The sequence below is a fragment of the Neltuma alba genome, unplaced genomic scaffold (genome assembly GCF_004799145.2).
Source record: "Neltuma alba isolate B1F8T4 unplaced genomic scaffold, ASM479914v2 tig00012097_pilon, whole genome shotgun sequence".
NCBI lineage: Eukaryota > Viridiplantae > Streptophyta > Magnoliopsida > Fabales > Fabaceae > Neltuma > Neltuma alba.
In genome coordinates this window covers 306,330-328,575 of record NW_021636654.1, presented here as the reverse complement: position 1 = coordinate 328,575, position 22,246 = coordinate 306,330, and the positions used below count along the sequence as shown (strand labels likewise).

The 22,246-nt window shown below is 33.2% G+C and overlaps 3 protein-coding genes across 4 annotated transcripts; 2 read left to right on the top strand and 1 right to left on the bottom strand.

Annotated features, from left to right (window-relative positions):
* The first annotated feature begins 500 nt into the window (after positions 1–500).
* LOC114722548 (gamma-interferon-responsive lysosomal thiol protein-like) lies at positions 501–1,799 on the top strand. Of its 2 annotated transcripts, none has more exons than XM_028908596.1 (4): positions 501–820; positions 912–1,058; positions 1,352–1,444; positions 1,529–1,799. In XM_028908596.1, exons 2-4 carry the CDS (start codon positions 978–980, stop codon positions 1,664–1,666), a joined length of 312 nt encoding a protein of 103 aa, XP_028764429.1. In that variant the 5' UTR covers positions 501–820; positions 912–977; the 3' UTR covers positions 1,667–1,799. The 2 variants fall into 2 exon arrangements, with proteins under 2 accessions (XP_028764429.1, XP_028764428.1); XM_028908595.1 differs by having other exon boundaries at positions 1,283–1,444.
* A 5,910-nt stretch (positions 1,800–7,709) lies between these two features.
* LOC114722647 (protein LAZY 1) lies at positions 7,710–9,942 on the top strand. The gene is made up of 5 exons (XM_028908723.1): positions 7,710–7,791; positions 7,894–7,960; positions 8,175–8,947; positions 9,457–9,748; positions 9,920–9,942. The coding sequence occupies exons 1-5, from the start codon at positions 7,786–7,788 to the stop codon at positions 9,937–9,939; spliced, it is 1,158 nt and encodes a 385-aa protein (XP_028764556.1). The 5' UTR covers positions 7,710–7,785; the 3' UTR covers positions 9,940–9,942.
* Positions 9,943–12,803: 2,861 nt separating this feature from the next.
* Positions 12,804–14,285, bottom strand: LOC114722631 (nodulation-signaling pathway 2 protein-like). Its single transcript, XM_028908708.1, has one exon. The coding sequence runs from the start codon at positions 14,283–14,285 to the stop codon at positions 12,804–12,806; it is 1,482 nt and encodes a 493-aa protein (XP_028764541.1).
* Between the last annotated feature and the right edge of the window lie 7,961 nt (positions 14,286–22,246).

Genomic DNA, 22,246 nt, shown 5'->3' with positions numbered 1-22,246 from the left:
GGTCAACATTAACTTGTACTACGAAACCCTCTGTTCAGATTCTCAGTCCTTCATTGTAGATCATCTTGTGCGAATGCTTAACACGGATCTCAAATTTATTGTTGACCTTCACTTGGTTCCATTTGGCAATGCTCGCATATTCCCAAATAACAAAACTGTGAATTGCCAGGTTCCATCTCCATTCCTTTGCTTTTATATCTAAGATATAACCTCAAGTTCAACCTGTTTCTTGTTTGCTTCATCCTTCTTATAGTCATCTGTAGATGGGTCAATTTGCGGGCTGCTTCTTTATAAATTGGTATTCTCATCGGATCTTGTGACCCCCAGTGAATTTAGATTCTAGTGACCTGCAGCATGTTTTTTGAGACAGTAGATCATTAAGTTCATTAATTAATGTAATCTCTTGTAATTAATGAAATAACTTTTTTTATTTTCAATATTCATGAAAACTTTTCTCGAATTTGTTTGAATCACACAAGTTTCAATGAAATCCCGTAGACCTTTTTACCATTTTGAAAATATTCACAAGCCTTTCCTGAGAGTAGAAGGAAAGTTTATGTTTTAATTCTGAAGTTAGTGATTTAGTATTAGAAGGGCCAAAATGAGGGGAAAATAGGTTTTGGTGACCAATGTGAAAAATAATTATTTCATTTATAAAGAACCGAAGTAAGTTTTTAGTCTTTTCATATGTCTCCTGTTATCAATAATTTTTGGCAGTTACCCATAATATCTATTTGGGTTTGATGTGGATGTGCAGCATGGTCCTCTTGAGTGCTTCTACAATACCATAGAAGCATGTGCTCTTCATGTTTGGCCATTAGTAAGTCTTATCCCACACCCCCCTTTTTAATTTCTTAAAAAATAAAATAAATCTTATTGAAACTACACTCACAACTTTTTTGATACTGCAGACACAGAGTTTCCCCTTCATCCGCTGTGTAGAGGCTCATTTGCAGCAGAAACGCAAGGACACATCTATGTGGCACCTTTGTGCTAACCATCTCAATTTGAAACCTGACTCTATTCATAATTGTTACACTACTGCACTTGGAAAAAAGGTTTGTTGTAACTTTTTCGGAAATGAAGGGTTTGGGTATGTTGATTTCTTTTAAAAGCAAAAGCCAGAAATTGAAGAGAAGTCCACATAATTTTTACTCTTTATTCTTTGGATAAAAGAGGCCTTCTACCAAAGATGGATCGAATTTGTCTTCATGTTAATGGCTGAAACTTATTGATATATAATCTCAAAAAAATAATTACCTCGCTGTTCCTTTGCTTGAAGTTGAACTTGGATATATATATTGGTTCAGAGCTCTCACCAACTGATCCATGCAAAACAATGAAAATGCAGCTGATTCTGCACAATGCTGAGGAAACTTTAAAACTGAATCCTCCTCCTAAGTATCTCCCTTGGGTGACTGTGAATAACGAACCACTCTTCCGGGTTAGCAACACACTCTCTCTATATTTTCCCTTCAAGATATCTTTAATTTCTGTTTGTGTGAAGAACCTTGATTTGCTGGTGCAGGACTATAGCAATGTCATAAAGTATATCTGCAATGCCTACAGAGGAAACTCCAAACCCGGTGCCTGCAAAACCACCAGCTCAATTCCATTATCTCCTTCACTTTGTGATCCGCCGAATACGAAATTTGTGTCCCCTTAATCCTATCGCGTTTCATTTTAAAAATAATTTGTTAGGGCACACTCAACTCTTGTTTATTATTCTCATTTTGTCGTAATGAACTGGTGAGTAAGTTTAGTTTGCTGAACACCTTTTAACCATTACGACAGAAAAATGAAACTGGTTCTGTTTGATGTGTTTGTCGTCTAATTAATCACTTGCTAAAAAAGTGAGATTATTTTAACTCGGCAAAATGTTCACTATTTTGTAATAATACTAAGGTCTCTTTCAACGATCAGCAACAACCAACAAATTTGATTTGCCCCTCAACGTGAGGGTAGAATGAGGGCATGACTGTTCTTAAAGTATGTTTATGCGTTTGTTTAAGAAACCAATGGATATGATATCGGAGTTGGGACAAAAAAGAATGACTAGATACTCTAGTGTTGTTCGTATTAGCCATATATGCTCAAGTTTCCTCTAGGCAAGCCCTGTGACTTTGTGCACCTGGAACCTGGGCATTCAAAATGGGATCAAAAGCATCCAAATCCATAGAGAAATCCTCAGTCAGTAGAGATGGAAGTTGTTAATTGTCTCCAAATTCTTAGATGGAGATTTCTCTACGGATTTGGATTCTTCTGATCCCCATTTCAACTGGGTATCGCAAATGATCTTTCAGAGAAAGAAGATGAAGGCAGAGAGACCTGAAATTGATACCAACTGGGGCTGCTTCATCTTCTTCCCTTTGCTTTGGGATCACAATTTATATGAAAATGGAGGTCAAAGTGAGGACTGAGGACAAATCAAGGTATCAAACCGACAAGCTAGAGAAAAGGAATATTTTTCCCCGACGTCATTGGACCATTTCTTGACATCAACATGCAATCATGTATGATTAAGAATACTATGTTGTCACAACTTTGAATCTCGAATGAGTTTAGTTTCTTTTCTTTTCTGTTGATCCGATCTTTTGAATCCTAATGGGAAATGATTCGGTTTTAATTTTAACTCGGATGATTTTCTTCAACCAATAAACTAATAATATGGTCCTTAGATTGTTACATGTAGTCTTTTTCCTGTTTTCTTAATTGCAAGCACAACATACCTGTTCTTGATTATCAGGCAAAAGAAAAACTATTCCTGATTTAGCATATGCCAACTGATAAACGATTTCTTTTTCCCTTGGGCCATTGCTAAGCAACTAAACAACTAAACAGAACTCTTTTTCCGTAAAGAAATAATGGACTGGACTTGAAATGGGCCTGTTTGGTTTGGTCATGAAGATAGGGAAGCCCGTTTCCTTTCCACTGATTAGCATAGTTTGGTTGGCCTGCGCAGTGCACTGTCGAAGGGAGACGGAAAGCGGCTTCGGAGGAGGGGATGTGTTTGTGTGTGTTGTTTTTTGTTTTTGTTTTTTTGAAAGGGGGGGGGGGGGGGGTTTAAATACAAAAATGCCCTCAAGTGATAAAAGGCAAGTCACGGGGGTCAAACCTGGATGTTTGATTGAAAACGAACCGTCAAATCGTTAATACCTACCCCTTTTTTTAAATATAAAAAAAAAATTGCACTGTGCTACAAGTTGTTAGAACACCTTCAATTGATAATACCTTCAGAAAAGGCTAGTCATGCATTAGAGCTCCATACATTACAAATTCAAATTAGTTGAAGCTGTTGACTCCAGATACGAGATGGTCTTATACTTAAAAAGAATACTTTAAGATTAGAAGACAATTAAAAATATTGATGATTTGAGAAACAAAAATCAACGGAAGTAATGGAATATTAGTTGAAACTTACGAAATGTTTGATTGAAAGTGATGCTTAACTCCAATGATTTTCCTTAACGTAAGGTCCCAAATAGGATCGTGAGTCATGATTTTAGAATTAATGGGAACTCTGGACAGTTATCTTTTTTTCTTTTTCCTTCTTCTGCTACTTTTTTTCGAAAAAAAAAATCAAACAAATAATGTCTCATGAAATATCTGTTTTAAATCACATCATTACTTTGCGTATCCTTCTTGCTCTCTTTGTTGAAGGACCCCTTAATAATTTGAAAAAATGGAGGTGAGGAGGATAATCCCCCATCATGACTGTGCTATTTTACAATTCGTAACCCCTTATCTTCTCTTCCCATCCTCTTCTCTTCTCTTTTTTTTAATTACTGGATTAATATTTTAATGGTCAGATTTAAACCTTTTTAAACTTATTATTAAAACATTAAATTATAAAAATAAATAAATAATAAATTACAAATTATATTAAAATTTAATCCTAATGATTTTCAAATGCACTAAATATTTTTAAAAATTTTTTATAAATAGCTTGTAAAAAAATTAAAATTTAAACTGTTGAAATTTGTTAATCTAAATGTTAGAAAAAGAAAAGGAGGGAAGAGGATGAGAAGGGAAAATGAGAGATTTCGAATCAGCCATCTCACTATTGCAAACTTGCCTTTTCCATAGTTTTGCCAATAAAATCATGAGAGGTTCTTTTCTGAACATCTGTAATAATACAGCAAAATTAATCATTATATTATTACCCAAATTTCTCTAACAACAACCTTGAAATGAACGAAAACAAGAAAGATGAAGCAGATCTAAGCATTGTACCCTGGCTTCCCTTTGAATAAATGATTCAAAGGATTTATACTGTGTTTTGTGCATTATTGCCGGTGTTTGTTCGCTCTCAAACTCTAAACTTTATTATTATATCCTACTTTCATTTGATATATCAATCTGATAGGTTAACTTTACCTGTTTACCTTGCTATTAATTTTTCACTTTTGATCCTCAATTTTATTTTGATTTCATTCAACTATTCAACTACTAATTTTACTACAATAATAACATTTTATACTATTATGTCAAAATATTTAATAAAAAGCTGCTGTGTAGTGTTGCTGGCGATGAAACAAAATAAATAATTAGTTCAACGAAAGAAAACTGAACAAGAATAAGAATTAGATCGAATGAAAGAATTAATTAATACCCCTTAATTATAAGGAATCAAAATAGAATCAAGGGATTTAAGTAAATTAAAACATAAACTGTTTAAGAATTTGTAAAAAAAAAAATTAAAATTCAGCGGCATGACATTTTTTTTTTCCTTTTGGGTGGCCCGAGGCTGTGTTCTATCAAAATAATGGATAAAGATTTTTGTTGTGCATCGTTTTAATTTACATGTTTCACAAGTGCGCACTGATTTGAGTTATCCCAAGCATACCTTGCAATAATGCGAACCATCAATTTTCAATTCTAAATGAAACCAGCTCTACCAGAAAAAGAAAAGAAGAGAAAAGTGAGTGGCGAGGAGGAATGAACTGGGATGAGAACGAAGGGAAAGATGAGCAGTGAAAAGAAGCATGGAGTGACTTGACGTCGTGGTAGGTCTGTGACAAGATGGTGATTTTGCATTAGTTGTTAGCGATGAACATGCACGTCAAACACTATGGACCAAGCCTTGTTATGTTCTTACAGTTTAACATCTCCCACATTCTCACCCTTCGCCTTCGTTGTGTTCCCGTCACTGCTTGTTCCTTCTCCTTTATCTCCTTCCTTCGTCCTCTTTCATATGACCTCCTTCTCTTTGGATGTTCATCTGCGTGGCACCCTACTGGCCTCTCCCTTATAACCTCACTCAAAGTCAAACGTAGCTCCCTAGTTCCCATCAAACTCACCTATGTATGTTGCTCCTCATAAACAGCTCATTATGGTGTACTCATTTAACATCAAATATCCAACATTTCCTCTTTCAAGATCTTATATGTTCTCTGACGATGTACCTAGAACCTGTAGGTTTAAGCATTGTTCTACCGCTGTATCACAGCTTGTGATGAGAGAAAGTAATTCAAATTGATCGAACAGTAAAAGCTTATGGAGTTTTTAACGGGAGGGCAGGTGGGTCAGTGATGTGTAGGGATGTGCCGACTTTGTTGAAAAGCGTAGCTTTTACGAGGCAAAGGGACAAAAGATGATATACAATACAGGAATCGGAGGTTCTGGCTCCGAATTAATGATGAAAAGGGAAGGTGGGGGTCGGTATGCCTTCTCATTGTTCCCTGCATAATTAAACACCTACTTCTGCTTTGCTCTCCGCAACTTGTCCCTTATAAACAACCGTCACACTCGCATCTTTGTACCTTGGAGGCTTCCCTTTTATATCCTTATCTAACGTTTGACACTTGCACCAGATTCCGACCACTCTTACACACACATGCACTCACACACTCGCACTTTTGCCTAGTCATCCAAACATGGTGCTACTTAATTCTTCGCAAAATTCTCATTCCATCCAATCCTTTTTTTTGCCATATAAAAATTTAAGTGAGTTAGCCTTGACGATTTATCAAGATCTAAACAAGTCTCATTCATTATGGAACATAGGAAATACTCCTCCGGTCCTTAATATAGGACCCAATTGTTGAGTTGGTTTTGGTCCTAAATATAAGACCCATTTATCATATTTATCAATTTTCTCTAAATTACCCCTATGGATACTCTCTCAACCATAATCAAATAGAAGAAGAAGAAGGGGTATTAAGAAAGATGATTATGGTATTTTAAGAAAAATGTGTCACATTTCTTATAATTAACTAACTTACATAACTTCCTTAATCTAATCAAATTAGTTAAATGGGTCTTATATTAAGGACCAAAGGAGCAGCATGATTTAATCCATGTCCTCACATTGATAGCCAAATTTAGGGCATATTTGTGTCGGTTCATCTTAAGTATTTATAAATACTTTCATATAAATTGAGACAAAATTTTCATTATATATTTATTTCGTATTCCATAAACTATAACTAAAAAGCTGTTTTTGAAAGCTTCTATCACAATTCCAAACAAGCCTTTAATCATATGAATTATATCAGTGTTCTTGTTAAATATGGATTAAATCCTTAACATACTAGTCCTTCAATCACGTCGTTGCATTATTCATCAAGCAAAAAGCAAAATATAGCATGTTCGGAACTTACCGACTAACCGATAGTTTCAAGTTGATAGTTGATTGTTTTTTAATATTATGAGTAGAAATAAATAAACTCTTTAGAAAAGGTGAAAAGGGTTGTCAAAATAATTCCCAGTATTGGGTAAAAATCAAGTCTTTGAATGGCATAATTTAGCATTTGGCCAAGAAAACAAGTATAATTGAGCACAATCATGCATGGAAAAGGGCTTAGGCTCAAAATTCCACAATGTGGCATTTGTCACACCAACATGTTATCATGCCTCAATATATCACAGGATGGCGATGTCATTACCAAACCAGCATGTCCTCAATCATTTTATTTTCATTAATTATTCCATTTTCAGTCTTCTTTTTCTTCAATAAAAAAGGGGTGGAGAGAATGAAGGCATTTGGAACAGCTATTTGCGCATCTCAGTTCATAAATACAATTAATGCAGACAAATGATAAAAAAATATCAATAAAAGATCTTCAATTCAAACCCTTATTGCATGTTATGTGCCTGGAAGAATTAAGCTATCAAATTTTACAAACAACTTGCCTCGTTCTGCCATGGAATATGGACCTACCCAGGCAAAGAATGGTCCAACTTGGTGTGCCTCAAGGAAGAAAATCTACGCATGATCGTAAATTATTCCGGACCCCATGAATGTACATTGGACAGCAAATTCTATTGAGCCAGTTGGGTTATCTTGTCACTGCAATAAATAGCTTATCATTATTCCCTTGTCAAGTGCTTGAGGGCAACATGTGAAAAATTCCATGATCCACCAAAGAGACGCATTCTCACGTATTTAGGATATACATCAAACATAATATGAATTCTCTTTAAGACAATCGACGGATGACATATTATTACCAGATTCATTTCAACAGATAATTAGTGATGCAATTACAGTTATAGTGGACCTGGCACATGATCATATTGCTATTGATTAGGACCCACTAACCATTTGCCCACTTGATTTCCATATTGACATATAATAGCAAACAAAATTTGTATGTATCCCTCTGTTTTTTCTCTTCTCAACGCTTCAAACAGGAAATAAGGAGAAGCTATGAGGAAGATTTTATATGTTCTCCTTATAAGCAATCATTCATTAAGTAAGAAAAAGAGTTCTTTCCTTCATCCCTGTATTCACAAGCTAGCTAGGCAACCAAAGCTGAAGGTTTTGCGGTACACAATCAAAAGATGAAGGTAAGATTAAGATCAGTTTGCCATAGCATTGCAAAACCTTAATTTTTTGTAACCTACTCTGTAAACTGATTTCTTCATTTATTGTACGTTTTGCTGCTCCAGTTATTAGGTTGGATGCACCGGAAATTTCGCCAGAATAGTAGCGAACCCTTGAAAGATCTGATCATTGGTAAGTCAGACGCTGTTCTTCCCAATGCATGCGTTGTAGCATTGTACCTTACCGAAGAAAGTAATTAAACTTATCATTTGAACAAGAATTAGACAATAATTCTTGCATTATAGTTTTCTAGAATAACATGCCGCGGCTTGCCTTGTGCCATATAACCCAAGGTCTACCTAGCTATATTTGTTTGTGTCAGGGCATTCTTGTAATTGTATTTCAGGGCAGTCAGCACATGATGATCAACAAAACTACCAGAAACCAAACCATGGGACCAAGCATTTTAGGCAAGCACAGCGCGACCAAAACCTTAGAAAATCATTTGCTGGTCTTGAAGCAGCAAGGGTAGGAGATGATGACTATGAGGAAGAATCGTCAGATGCTATACCTGATCTCTTCCACGGATTTCTTGCAATCGGAACTCTTGGTTCTGAGCAAGTTGTCACAGATCCATCTACACCAACATTTGCTATTTCTGTTGAAAACATAACTGAGAAAGAAGATGAAGTCACTGAGAATGAACTGAAGCTGATCAACGATGAGCTAGAGAAAGTGTTGGCAGCTGAAACCAAGGATGATTACTGCAATGACTCATCAGGCAGAAATAGCCATGTCAGTGCCGGGAGAAGCAGCCATGGAAGCATTATAACACTTAGTGGAAAACCACTAGAAGGAATTGAGTCCAATGGGCAAGGAACTGCAGTCTGTCCACTTCAGGGATATCTATTTGGATCATCCATTGAATTATCAGAAACAACAACAGTGGCAAAGAAGGAACACAGGACATCACTTGGAGAGCTATTTCAGAGAAGCAAAGCGGAGGAGAATGCTGGAGCTAAATGTGAAAAGGAGGACAAGAGAGAAGCAGATAAATCAGCTATGAACCAGATGAAGAAGAAACTGAAAAAAAGAATGCTTCTTGCTTCTTCGCGAAACTCTTCATCCATAAATGGTGGACCTGTTGATCCTGCTTCAGCAGAGACAAAGCTGCAAAAGGTAAACTAATGGAATTGACAATTCAGTTTCCTACTCCTTAAACTAATCTGGACCTATGACATGTGTCACTTTTCTTATAATTAACTAACTTACCTAACTTCCTTAATCTAATCAAATTAGTTAAATGGGTCTTATATTAAGGACCGGAGGAGTATTACGATTTGGTCTGGTTGATCTTCATTATACTTATTCATCTCTTAACCTTATTGTCTTTCTGCTTCAAAACACGTGCGTAAAAAGTGTAAGGTACACCATAGATTTGATTACATTCATGTCCTAAAACTTAGCTCAACTAAATATATACTATCTCCTTTATCTCCTTTATTCCCATGATAACGCTGTAAATCAGTATGCAACGTTGTACAGATTGACTACAAAGTTTTGGCCGTTTCTGTCCTTTGTTGTCTTTCTTCTAAAAACTCTTTACCCAGTTTAAATATGATTTATTTATATACTGTTATAGCCTTAAGTTTTGGTTTTGGTGGCCCATAATGATTTGTAGCGTGTAGATTCTCCACATGTTTCACAGGAAAGTTCATCCTGAAAGTTCAACAATTATTGTTAAGGCTGGTAAAAACCAGAAGCATGAGAGCAAGAAGAAAATGATGAATGACGGAAACCACAACAGAGGCGACTCGGTGTATCCCGATGAAGATAGCACGGGACAGCCTAAAAGATCTTTTCTAAACCCAAAGGATATCATGCGAAATTATAGGGGCCAAATGAATACACACCAGTTGGCACTTGTGAGTGGAGATTCGTCTGGTAACAGGGAGCACTGGATCAAGACAGACGCAGATTGTAAGCATTCCAACTATTCATTTATGATCGACGACCTAGCTAGCAGTTCTTAAATGGAACTTTTCCATGAGCAGAATACTTTACATCTCATCTAACGTGCCTAATAGTTTGTCTACCTTCTACTCTGAATCCATTAACTACACTGACTCAACTTATTGTGGCGCAATGCAGACCTAGTCCTGGAGCTGTGAAAGAAAAAGTTTCAAGAGCTGCGCGCTTTGAAGCCACGTTCTATAATCAGTAAAAAATTAAAGTGTGCTTGTATGATATTTCTGTTCGGTGCTCTTAGCACATAAAGACAACATGTTCTATATATGTATGTGTTTGCTGCTATATATGAAGAACTTGGTAAGGAAACAAATAAGAGAGGTGGTTCTCTCCGATGCTACCTCGCTGCAATTAGTATCTAATTAATGTGAAGCGTTGCTTTGGTCTGAGCGTTATAATAAATAATGTTTACAGTCATGCACATGAGTTCACAGGACTGATCATTATTGAACCAATGAACATGGATAGCCCCACCATCTAATGGTCATATTTTGTCTTTTTTCTTTTTCTTTTTCTTTTTTTCCTTTGCTTTCATAAATGGTAATAATGTAAAACAGTAAAAGCAGGCCTAAGAAGCTATCCATGGCTTTTGGTGGCCTTTAGCTGTTCGTCCTCGTTTGGAGATGGATAATAAGAGGGTTATTATTGACAGTCAATTGAATTAACAGATAAATTAATTCATCGTGATATATATTTATATATATATAATGTGAAGTTTTTTCCTCCTTGTATTCTTTCTTCTTCTTGTTTTTCTTTTTTTATATATAAAAAGTGATGATTCTTGCATTCATGCCTATTGGAATATAAAGACTCTATACTTATACCTTATAACTCTCTCCACTAGAGGTACCGTTTGTTGGTCTCTCCATGTGATTTTAATTCTTCTTCTCTCTGTGTTTTGTTTTTCTATGGGTAGATTTATATATCTTGCACAGTCAAGTTTATATGCGATTATGCTTTCAGAGATATATACATTTATTTATTTATTTGATAATACATGTCTGACTCCTGGATGCGAAAACTCTATATATATAGAGTGCCAACTAATTGACTTAAGAATTGGAGGGAAAGGGAGGGGAAATTTTTTTTAATGAGTTCCATTCAAAAAATTAGAGAAGTGAAGTTATAAGATTTTGATAAAGAGAAAAGGTAAGATAAAAGAGTAAGCAAAATTAGTTAAAAGTTTTTAACCCCACTTCTCTAATTTTTTAAATGGAGTTCATTAAAATTTTCTCTCCCCTTCCCTCCCCTCCCTTCCTCTCCATTTCCCTCATACCAAACGAATCCTTAGGTTATGTTTGGTAGAAGTATTAAAAATGAGGGATTGGAATTGAGATTGCAATTGAAAAAAAATTTATTAAAACATTGTTTAGTATAAGAGATTGCTTATTATATGGGATTAGCTAAACTCATATATGTGGGATTGGAAAATACCATGGAGGGAAGTGGTATTCCCCAATCCCACCTCTATGGGTTTGCCTGATCCCATATAATAAGTAATTATTCATGCTAAATATTATTTTAATGATTTTTTTTAATTGCAATCACAATCCTAATCCCTCATTTTTAATACTTCGTACCAAACGGGACCTTAATATCTCCAACACTAATTATATCATACTACCTCCTGTTTTTAGTATAAGAGTTAGTTTGACTTCCAATTTGATCATAAATGTAAGACTCTAATGTCTCTCATATTTATCTATTTTCTTCCCAAAGTAGTTATTGTAGTGGGTGCACATGTTAAAGGTTTCATCAAATAGTAGTTTTAGCTAATACACATTATGATCTAAGATATTTTAGAGAAAATGATACATATTTATTACAAATAATAAACTCAAATAATTTTTTTAATCTACTTAAATTAGTTAATTAGCTCTTATATTAATGATAAGAGATAGTAATAAAAATAACCGAACTGACATTAAACACTTTCTCTAATACTTTCTTAAACACAAGGTTGTGAGTCGAAACTCTTTTAAAGGTTATATTAGGTGCATCATTATGATAAAAAATAATAATTTAGAACTAGTTGAAGATTGTCTTCCAGACTTTCCACCTTGAACGGAGGCGGCTAAGGTTGAAGGGGCGGTTAATTCAAAAAAAATATTTTCATACAACTATTTAATAAAGGAGGAAAATTAATTTCTTCATTTTGATGTGAATTTTGAATTATTATTGTTTCCTCCTGCTCATCTTTCTTTTAATTATTTTTTCTAAAATACAGATAAAGGATTTTTTTTTGTTATTCTTTTAGTTTAATTGTTTTCAATGGCCACAGCCGCATGGTAAAGGCCAAATCTGATCCGGGGGCCTAAAATGGGGTCAACAAAGTAATTTTCAACATCATCTAACGAGTCAGATCGAGTCCATTCCATTTTGTTTTTATGGGAATTGCTACTCAGATCAAAGCTAGAGCTTCGATTACACGAGGAATGAAAATATGGGAAGATGACAAAATGGAGTGGAGTGGAAGAGAATGGAGAAAATTTTTTAAGGAGTTTTATTTAAAAAAACTAAAAAAATTGGGTTAAAAATTTTAATTACTTTTTATTTAATTTTTTATCTTATATTTTCTCTTTATTAAAATTAAAACTCAACTTCTTTGATTTTTCAAATCAAGTTGATTAAAAATTTTCCTTCCCTTTCATCCTCTCCCCTCCATTTTCTGCGTGCAAAACATAAGCTAAAACAAACAGATTGGCTATTGAAATCTTGATTCCATTCTTTGTTTCACATTTAATCAAACATACAGATTGATAGAGGTTCAAGATCTCTTACATTCTCGACTTCATTAAGAAGTGAACAAAGGAAGCGATCATGAACTGGACAATAGATTGTGTTATATTGAGCTTTGAATACACGTACATTGCCTGCACCTCTTTTTTTTCTCTCTCTCTCTACGAATGAGCATGATACTAAAATGCACAAATCATATCACAAGCATATGCAGGTTTAATCGGAACATAATACAGACACACACAGCAAGCACAGCTCACGACTCCTTTCAGACCTTTTGACTTCCCCAAGTTGATACTTTGACCAGTTGTTTCCCTTTCCATGAGAGAACCATTTCATTCCCATTTTGCCCTTCGATCCTTGCCTCGCATGACGCCTCCCTGCTTCCTCCCAACATTTCCCTTGCTTCCATTAAAATCTCTTCGCTTAATCTTCTACCATTTATACCAAACCCATTCCCTGCCTGAAAATGGCAGTTTCCTCTCAATTCTTCCCACTTCTTCATCCAAGCAACGGAAGACACATAGGGTTCCACGAACAAGAATTCTATTGCTGTTCTTGCTTGTGAGAAACAAGCTGGGAAATTTGATTCAATTGATTCCATTAAGGCCTTGTAATGCATCGTGTTACCGTCAAAGAATGACCTGAAATTCAGACTGTTTCTCAGTTTTTCGTCGGCTTCTCCATCCCCAAAAGTGATGATTCCCCTGTTGCAGGTGTTCTTGCGGATCATGTTCTTGCCTAAATTTAGATACTCTGTGACTGATCTTCTGCTTCTTCCTCTCCCCATGTGAGGAAGTCCCACCATGCAGTTAAAGATTAGGAAATCTCTCCTCGCACTCCCACCTCTTTTGTTCAATTTCTTGAGTTCTGTAACCAACTCCTCAAAACTCTTTTCTTCTATCGTCGTCTTGAGACCACAGGATCTTGCGTATTCACTAAGGTTCCTTTTGGGTTCCTCAGAGTTTTGTTGCTCTGTTTCCCATTTGATTGATGTTAACTTCAGCGCTTTGTTCTGTTGAGAAATGGCCTCTATCACAGGGGGCCACTGAACGCCTTCTCCCATGTCGAAGTCTATTATGTGGATAGCTTCTGAATCCTCCGGTATGGCTTCTACAATTGCTGAATTGGCTACAAAATGAGCAAATCGTCCATAGGGGGTGCTTTGGTAAAATACCCTGAAGGCAGGATCAAAATTTTTGCTAGCCTCCTGTTGGAGGAAATGCGCCTCTAGATTTCCCGTGATGTTTTGGGAGGAATAATGGAATGCCAGGCGTTCCAGGGGATCTTCTGCAAGAGGGCTCGTTTTCTGGTTTATGCATCTCAGGATTTCTTCTACCAAAGCAATCTGGTTCTGATCTCTCGCCTCAACATGGGCTTCTAGGAGATGGGGAAGAATCACTCGGGTATCCATTTCCATGTCTTCTCGAGGCACGTTCAGCGATGCTAGTTGAAGAGAGGAATATTCTGATGATTTCGTGGATGGACTACAGCTCCAAGAATCTTCTGCTTCAGAAGATAGATTCTGAGAAGGATGAAAGGTTTCTTCACTTTCTTCTGGGTAGCCAAGGATATTCAGAAACTGAGTACTCAAATCAGGGTCAAGAGTATCCAATTCCATGGATGATATTCCCAGAATATCTTCTCCATCAACTTGGTACTGGAAATTATCTTGAGAGAGGTAGACAGAAGAAACTTCAAATTCATTGAAGAAGGAATTCTCTATGGATTTGGATGCTTCTGATCCCATTTCAACTGGATATGGGAAATGATCTTCAAAGAAGGGGAAGGAAAGATCGAATGGATAAAAACAGAGCTTATGTCATTGGGGACTGACCAGGTGGAGGGCTGAAGAAGAGTCTGATGAGGCATCATCTTCCGTCTTTAAGGAAGGTCTTTTGTTAAGGAGTTGATTTGTGATGAGTGGTTCTTTACGATGATCGCACCATCAGAACTTATAAGGGAAGCGGAGAAACAATGTGAAGGCAAATCAAGCTAGAGGATGAGGAACATATTATTATAATTGAGAAATTATGGGGCACTTTCATTGGTTTATTTTAACATAAATCTCGTTCTAGTTCATCGTTACATTTACATTCAATTGTATGATTTTATTTTTTTATGGTTTTAAATTTTAACAAATTTAAAAAAAATCATACGGTTTAAATTATATCTAGAAAATTTTGTATTATTTCTATACACCATATTTCCATAATTCTAAAACATAATCATATTATCTTTTTTTTTTGCCAACAAATAATTATATTATATTGAAGCTATAAGCACTGTGCAGTTGTTGCATATTTTATACTTTCAATTGATCATTATTTTGGTCAAAAAATTGATTATTGTTAATATTGATTTTTTTTGATACACTATTATTAATATTGATGATTGATTGGTAATTTGATATTGATTTTCATAGGATTCATAAAAATAAAGTGTGAAATTTATTTGGGATTGGTAAGTTTCGCAAATTGTTTTTGATAGTGGTCAAATGAATTTAAAATTAAATTAAAGAGAAATAATTTTTGAAATTTAACATATTTTTACACAAACTATGTAAGGATATTCATGAAATTAATAAACAATGAGTACAAAGGTTGGGGGGGAAAAAAAAAAAAGGATAGGGGAAGGATAGACCTTCGAAGCTACCAATCACTTTCAGGTATCTGCATCGGGGTTTACACCCCAGGTCTCCTTCATCCTTTGGTTTTGTCTTTTTATTGTTCTTCATTATAATTATAATTAATCAATTTTAATAATCCCTAATTTACTTTTCTTAATAATTCCTGTTTTTTCAGCACAATTGCGTCTCATTTCATCACATAAAACACCTTCTTAATGAAGGACTTCTTGCCTTTCTCTAGTTCCAATTCTAAATATATCATAATTTGATGTAGTCCAGTGGATTTTGATTTTTTTAGAATGTTTTTATATACAGTAAATTTATAAATTTTATAAGATCATTATATATATTTATATGAGATCAGGTATTTTCCTCTGGATTATTGGTGGCTATAGGCACACAATCGGCATCTTTCTTATACATTGAAATATATGTAACGCATTTTATTTTTCATGCTAACGGGATTCATATGTAACTTAATAAATTAAGTACATGTGCTCATATGAAATGTCCAAAAAATATGATTGTTTATTATTACAGTGATTCAATATCTCTTACGTTGGATGATTCATATAGATAAAGCAACGTAATAAAAGTATTATTAAGTTTATATTACCAACGTTAAAAATGTCGACATCAAAGGTAATCATCCCCCTAATTCCCCGTCGAGTACTTGAATATGATTCTATAATGCTGAGTATAGGACAATTTTATTATTAAAAAAAGGGTAAAATAATGCGTTAGGTAATGATAAAACAAGAAATAATGCATATAGTTTACCTTTCTAAAGAAAGTAGTACACCTCCATTTTTTTTATGTTTAACCAACAATAATTCTTGTAAACGCGTTATATATATGTGCATGGTGTGACCTTTGATGGTAACTTTTTGTTTTCTAATAAACAATAGCAAATATAAAATAAACCGTGCATGCATGTCACTGTTTAATATGGAAGAGGGTTACGTTGGGATATAACATATATTCATACATACATATATAATTGGAGGTGTCCAAATTGAATACTCTCTCGGTTATAAATGTAGAAACTAATTAATGAGTTGATTTTAATTTTAAATATAAGATTTTAATTTGTTTCATCTTTCATAATTATCACTTTTCTTCAAACTAATTTATCGAACTTATAAATTGATATATAATCAAATGTTACACAGGAACATTTTAGGTAGGCTAGGTTATATTTCTTCAAATTAAGTAATTTATATAGATTTTTTAATCTCTTCAAATTACTTAAGTAACTTATACATGAAAGATCGAAAGAGTACACCCCAATGTCTTTTTCTTAATTATTATTTTACCTTGAACGTTAATTATTTGAGAGTATAATGCAGCCAAAAGGTGTATCAATAATATAAAGCTGTCGATCATTTTTTCTTCATTTAATTTGCCTCTAGCTACTGCAGGATTATTTGGATAAGAACAACATTATATATCTGGATATCAAGAGCACCAGGATTTATTCTGTTGAAATAATTATTCCAATTTTTTGTTTAACACTGAAAATCTGTTATGGCAAATGGATCAAATCTGACAAAAAAAAAGGATCAAATTTGACTGAAAAGAAATTAAAAGTGAGTCAGATATTGAGATGTACATCTTTAACCACATGACATGAATCTATCTTGGACTCGATTGGCAATCCATTCGCATAGATTTGAAGTGAAAATTTAATCGAAGATTAATTAATCCTCAACAAGGAAACTATAGTCATGTGGAGAAATATATCGTTAAGGCTAGTGGGAATTTAAACTCTGCAAAATCGGAACAGGAAAAAAAAACTCATTTCCATTTTACATTCCATATATATATATATATATTATATATCATCTCATCATATATGTATAGACCACGATTCATGAGTGCTTACCTCTTCTTCTTCTTTTCTTATTATAGAGAATGTAGCCCGATAGAGGCATGTAGGAGAAGTAATGCATAATCTATGTTTCGAATTTAGTACTCCCTCCTGTCTTTAATATAAAATTCATTTTATAATGCAAAATATAAATTAAAGTAGGTCTTATATTAAGGAGTAAAAAAGTATATTAGAATCAACATAAACGATAGAGTTAAAAAAAGACAGTGCATATATAGCTGATTAACCATGTAAGTTACTACAAACTCAATAATTCGTTTTGAAAAATTATCATATATATTTGCCCGTAAAAATTCCATAGGACTAGTAGTTCTTGACAATAATTATAATTATAAAATGGTCAAATAAAAAATTCATATAAATACATAGATAGATAAAAAGAGAGAATAATTGTATTGAGTCAAAAACTACTAATGAGTCGGGATTTTAAGCTGCGCAGATAACTAAAAAATTAAAAGGGGTCAAGCTATAAGGGATAAAGATAAATAACATAATGCTTAATTATTAAGGAATATGCATGCGCCATCAGAAGCATATACAACAAAATAAGAATAAAATATTAAAGTTGCGTTAACCCTCTGTTACTGAAACCTATTTCTCGACTCTTTTGGAAGACAAACCGACAGAAACAAGTTCAGCCAATTATTATATTGAATTTTAATATGGCAGTAAAACTATGGAAACAGCGACATAGGGGTGTGTGAACTGATTCCATAATTGTAACCTTGTGATTTTGTACGTCCTCATGAAGTGTTGTAATAATGCATGATTTTTGGTTATATGGATAAGAGCAAATATTTTCTCTCTCAAAATTAAGAATTCTAGGATTTATTATCTCAGATACTTTCGTATGACCTGGTCCTTTTCGTGGTTTTTTTTTTTGGGGGGGGGGGTTATCAGCATCTTATTTGACTTGCTTAGGGATCCCTTCTTTAAACTCAAGGACCGATTTTTTTTTTAATTAACTGTCAACTATATTTTGTGTGTGTGTTTTGATATTGTGACTAGCTGTTGGGACCATGCTATAATAACATCATAATAAAAGGGGACAACACAATAATTAATAAAACATAGGAAAGTTAAAACTAGTTCCTCTTATTATTCATTGAAACCCAGGTATAAATATATATATATATATATATATATATAAAACAGAGCTAGATTAGATTAGTTCATCTCAATATAGTATAATAATGTTGCGTAAACCCTCTGTAATTGGAACTTCAAATTCTGGATTATCTCATGACGCTTTCGGAAAGGTAAAATGGAAACTTTAATAGATTAATATTTGCAGTAACACTATGCGTTAAAATGTTAATTATACAAGGGGATATTTTTATTCTCAATAATTAATACTCCTCCGATCTTTAATATAAGACCCATTTAACTAATTTGATTAAATTAAGGAAGTTAGGTAAGTTAGTTAATTATAAGAAATGTGACACATTTTTTCTAAAATACCCTAATCATCTTGTATTTAAGTTCAAACTTAGCTCATTGGTACGTGAATAAGATATGTAATACCGATAGCATCAGAAGGAGCCAACAAAGCATTATTATAATTAGTTTAGCAATTCTACGTGAATAATCGAAAGGTAAAATGGAAACTTTAATAGATTAATATTGCAGTAACACTATGCGTTAAAATGTTAATTATACAAGGGGATATTTTTATTCTCAATAATTAATACTCCTCCGATCCTTAATATAAGACCCATTTAACTAATTTGATTAGATTAAGGAAGTTAGGTAAGTTAGTTAATTATAAGAAATGTGACACGTTTTTTAAATACCCTAATCATCTTGAATTTAAGTTCAAACTTAGCTCGTTGGTACGTGAATAAGATATGTAATACCGATAGCATCAGAAGGAGCCAACAAAGCATTATTATAATTAGTTTAGCAATTCTACGTGAATAATCTTATTAAGATATACGAGTACATTATTGTGCATGATGATGACCTGTTATGGAGGTTCTTCCCTTAAAATATACACAAGTTCATCAACTAATACTTACAAGTGTTCGGATCAGGTCATCATGAGTAATCAAACATCATACTTTTAAATTCTATGACTATGAAGCCAAAGCACGAATAATAGTTTGGCTTATGCTCTTTCGAATTACTTTATTTCAAATATAATAAAGTTGATTTTAGCCCTGTTTCATTGGAGATTCAAATTCTGTAATGTTTCATGAATTAATATATTAATATTTCAGCATGCATTATACTCGTATTTGTGGGGGCTATTAATTAGGCTTTATGAATACTTTTATTGTATGGTTTGCAAAATCTCAAGCTCAACCTGGCTTGCTTGAACATAATTAATTTAATTTAATCACAAGTGCGAAAAGACAGGGTATTGATAAAGTTGATAAGTCTGCGTGGAAAATCATTGCAGGCTTAAGAATTTGCATCAAGGTGACTTGTTCATAAAGTTATCCAATGTGTGCCTGCGTACATTTTTTTGTGTGACTTATTCCGCAAGACTCCATGTACGGGATTGGGAAGAATATATGTATATATATATATTTATATATATAAAGTTGCAGAGTTTAAGAGGAATTTTATCATTTATTATTTTTAACCAACCAGAAATTTAATCGTTTAATTTAAAACTCATGAATAATGCAATTTTACGTAATTAAATTGTATATATTTTATATTAATTGATGTGTCAATATAAGTGGGCTAGTTACCACTTACCAGAAAAAGTTAATTCATTAAACAGTTAAGTATGTTTATCACAAAGCAAAAATGGATACATTAGCCTGGCCTCATTAATACTACCATAGCTATGAGCATTGAATGCTCATAATTGTGATGAGATCCAAAATCTAAGCCATTCACACACATTTGGTTTGAATTTAAATTTTGTTTATTCGTGATTTTTAAAGATAAATTTATTTATTTTTAGATTGATGGTTATTAAATTATACACCCTCGTCTTAATTATAAGAAACTGAGAATGAGTAATTCACATAATAAAAAGTTGAAAACGTTAACCTTGCATAAAATTCAAGTGATTTTTAATATTATTTTTATTACTTACATTAAATTTTAACATCATATTAATTTACTCTTTCACTATCTTTCTTAATATGTGCATATATAAAAAAATATTTAATGTTTACTGAAATTATCATAAAGTTTTATGAAAATAACCAAAAATTTCTTTTAAAAGGAGTTTTTTTTTTTCTTGGCCAGATTCTAAAAAGGGTCTTATAATAAATAGCGGAAGGAGTATTCACTTTGAATTCTTCATTTATTAAATGAAGATCTATTCAAAATGTGAAAAAAACTAAATTAAACCATAAATTTAAACTGTTCAAAATTAATTAGGATGGATCTGAGTGATGAGAACACCATGCTTATAAAAAATGACGAGCAAAGAACGTGCTTCCTGGTAAACTTCAAACTCGTTTGTGTGGATAAGAAAGACTTCTGTGCTCCTGGAACAGAATTATGGAAATAAAGAAGAAATTTCAAATCTCTTTAACAGAGAATATATGTGGGAAAATCATAATTTTCGGAGAAAAGGATGTTATTTTAGTCCGTCCAAAAAAAGAAAAAGAAAAAAAAAGTCTGTATTAATTGGGCCATTGGACCGTATGCATTATCTTATGGGCTGATAACAATTAGCCTTGCCTCTCCCCCAAAACAAACTGATAATTTTTTATCAATAAGAGTTGGCCTAATTAATTAAGAGTGGATTCATATATAACCCACAATGCTGTAAATTTAGATCTTGCTGTCAATGTAAAGACGATCTATTGGAGAGCGATTGAGTTCTTTCAGCCTGCAAGTATACTTGATCTTGGTGAGTCTTGAGACTTAACCCATCTAAATTTTTTTTAACAAAAAATGATTTTTCTTTGGGAGAATTACAATCAAGTCATGTACAAGAAAAATAACTACTAAAAGGTCTAATAGCAACTTGAGCAACCTGTAATAACAAGTTTTGGAGTGGAGAATAACTCTGAGACTCGTTTTGTAATTTTTTTTTCTTGCATGGGAACTCATTGTAATTATCCTTTTTTCTTTGTTGGAAATAAATTTTGTGATTTTAACCCTCCTGATGTGATGTAATAATTCCCAATTTAAATTAAAAAGAAAATAGCTAGGTAACAAGGTGCCGCTGGTAGGATTTTGTTTTGGACAACGGGGGTAAAGAGAGACCTGTCCACGATTGTCATCTGAGCTTAGCTTCATATACGCTATGAACGGAGGCTTTTGAATAATTAATAAATCTTTTCCGATAGCAAATTCAAAGAAAAGTGAGTATTAGCAATGATATGATATAGGAGTATGGAAAAAACTTTATAAAATATCTACAATATAATTGTACGCCCCTCAAAAATTAAATATGGGAATTCAATGGGAATTGGCAACTTCTTGTTATGTTGTAATGTTCAAAGTGCCCATTGTGAATTTTCGCATATTATAATATTCAACGAGGGCATAGATTCGTTGTTAACACCAATCCTTCCAAGATCTTGGGACTTTTGATTTTCCTCCACACATATCCTCACCTCTCGACCCCACAATCCGTTCTTCATTTTCGTCCCTCGCCACTTTTCTTTTATTTACAACCATGAAAAATCATCATATATAATACTAGTATATACTATCTTCAGTCCTAATTATAAGAGTCAGTTGACTAATTTGAAGAAATTAAGAAAAAATGTAAGTTAGTTATTTGTAATAAATAGGTGTTATCTTTCCTAAAATATTCTTACTAATCAAGTATGTGGGTTAAAACTATAATTATTAGAAAGACTATCTTAGAAAAATTTGAGTAAATATGAGAGATAAAATGGATTGGGGTTTTATATTTAGGACCAACATAAAAGTCAAATTGGGTCTTATACTAAAGATCAGAGGTTGTACAAAAATAAAAACAATACTTACATCAAGTTTTTTTTTTTATATCTATTATATTAAGTTTTTCAATTACACGTTACGTGTATATATCCTATTTTTGAAGTATTAATATTTATTAACATTTTATTATAAATTCATATGAAAAGAAAAGAACATATGTTCATATGTGATTGAAAAACTTGACATAATAATTATAAGAAACTTGACCAAAATTTTTTCCTAGAACCTAAATATAATAATAATAATAATAATAATAATAATAAAATTATTATTATTATTATTATTATTATTCAAATCAAATAAATTT

What these genes read in the sequence shown, in the direction of transcription:
- LOC114722548 (XM_028908595.1), top strand. Translation starts at nt 978, where the DNA reads ATGTGGCACCTTTGTGCTAACCATCTCAATTTGAAACCTGACTCTATT. An exon ending in CTACTGCACTTGGAAAAAAG is followed by an intron (nt 1,059 to 1,282) that starts GTTTGTTGTAAC and finishes CTTTGCTTGAAG; the next exon opens with TTGAACTTGGATATATATAT. An exon ending in ATAACGAACCACTCTTCCGG is followed by an intron (nt 1,445 to 1,528) that starts GTTAGCAACACA and finishes TTGCTGGTGCAG; the next exon opens with GACTATAGCAATGTCATAAA.
- LOC114722647 (XM_028908723.1), top strand. An exon ending in CTTGAAAGATCTGATCATTG is followed by an intron (nt 7,961 to 8,174) that starts GTAAGTCAGACG and finishes ATTGTATTTCAG; the next exon opens with GGCAGTCAGCACATGATGAT. An exon ending in CAGAGACAAAGCTGCAAAAG is followed by an intron (nt 8,948 to 9,456) that starts GTAAACTAATGG and finishes TGTAGCGTGTAG; the next exon opens with ATTCTCCACATGTTTCACAG.
- LOC114722631 (XM_028908708.1), bottom strand. Translation starts at nt 14,285, where the DNA reads ATGGGATCAGAAGCATCCAAATCCATAGAGAATTCCTTCTTCAATGAA.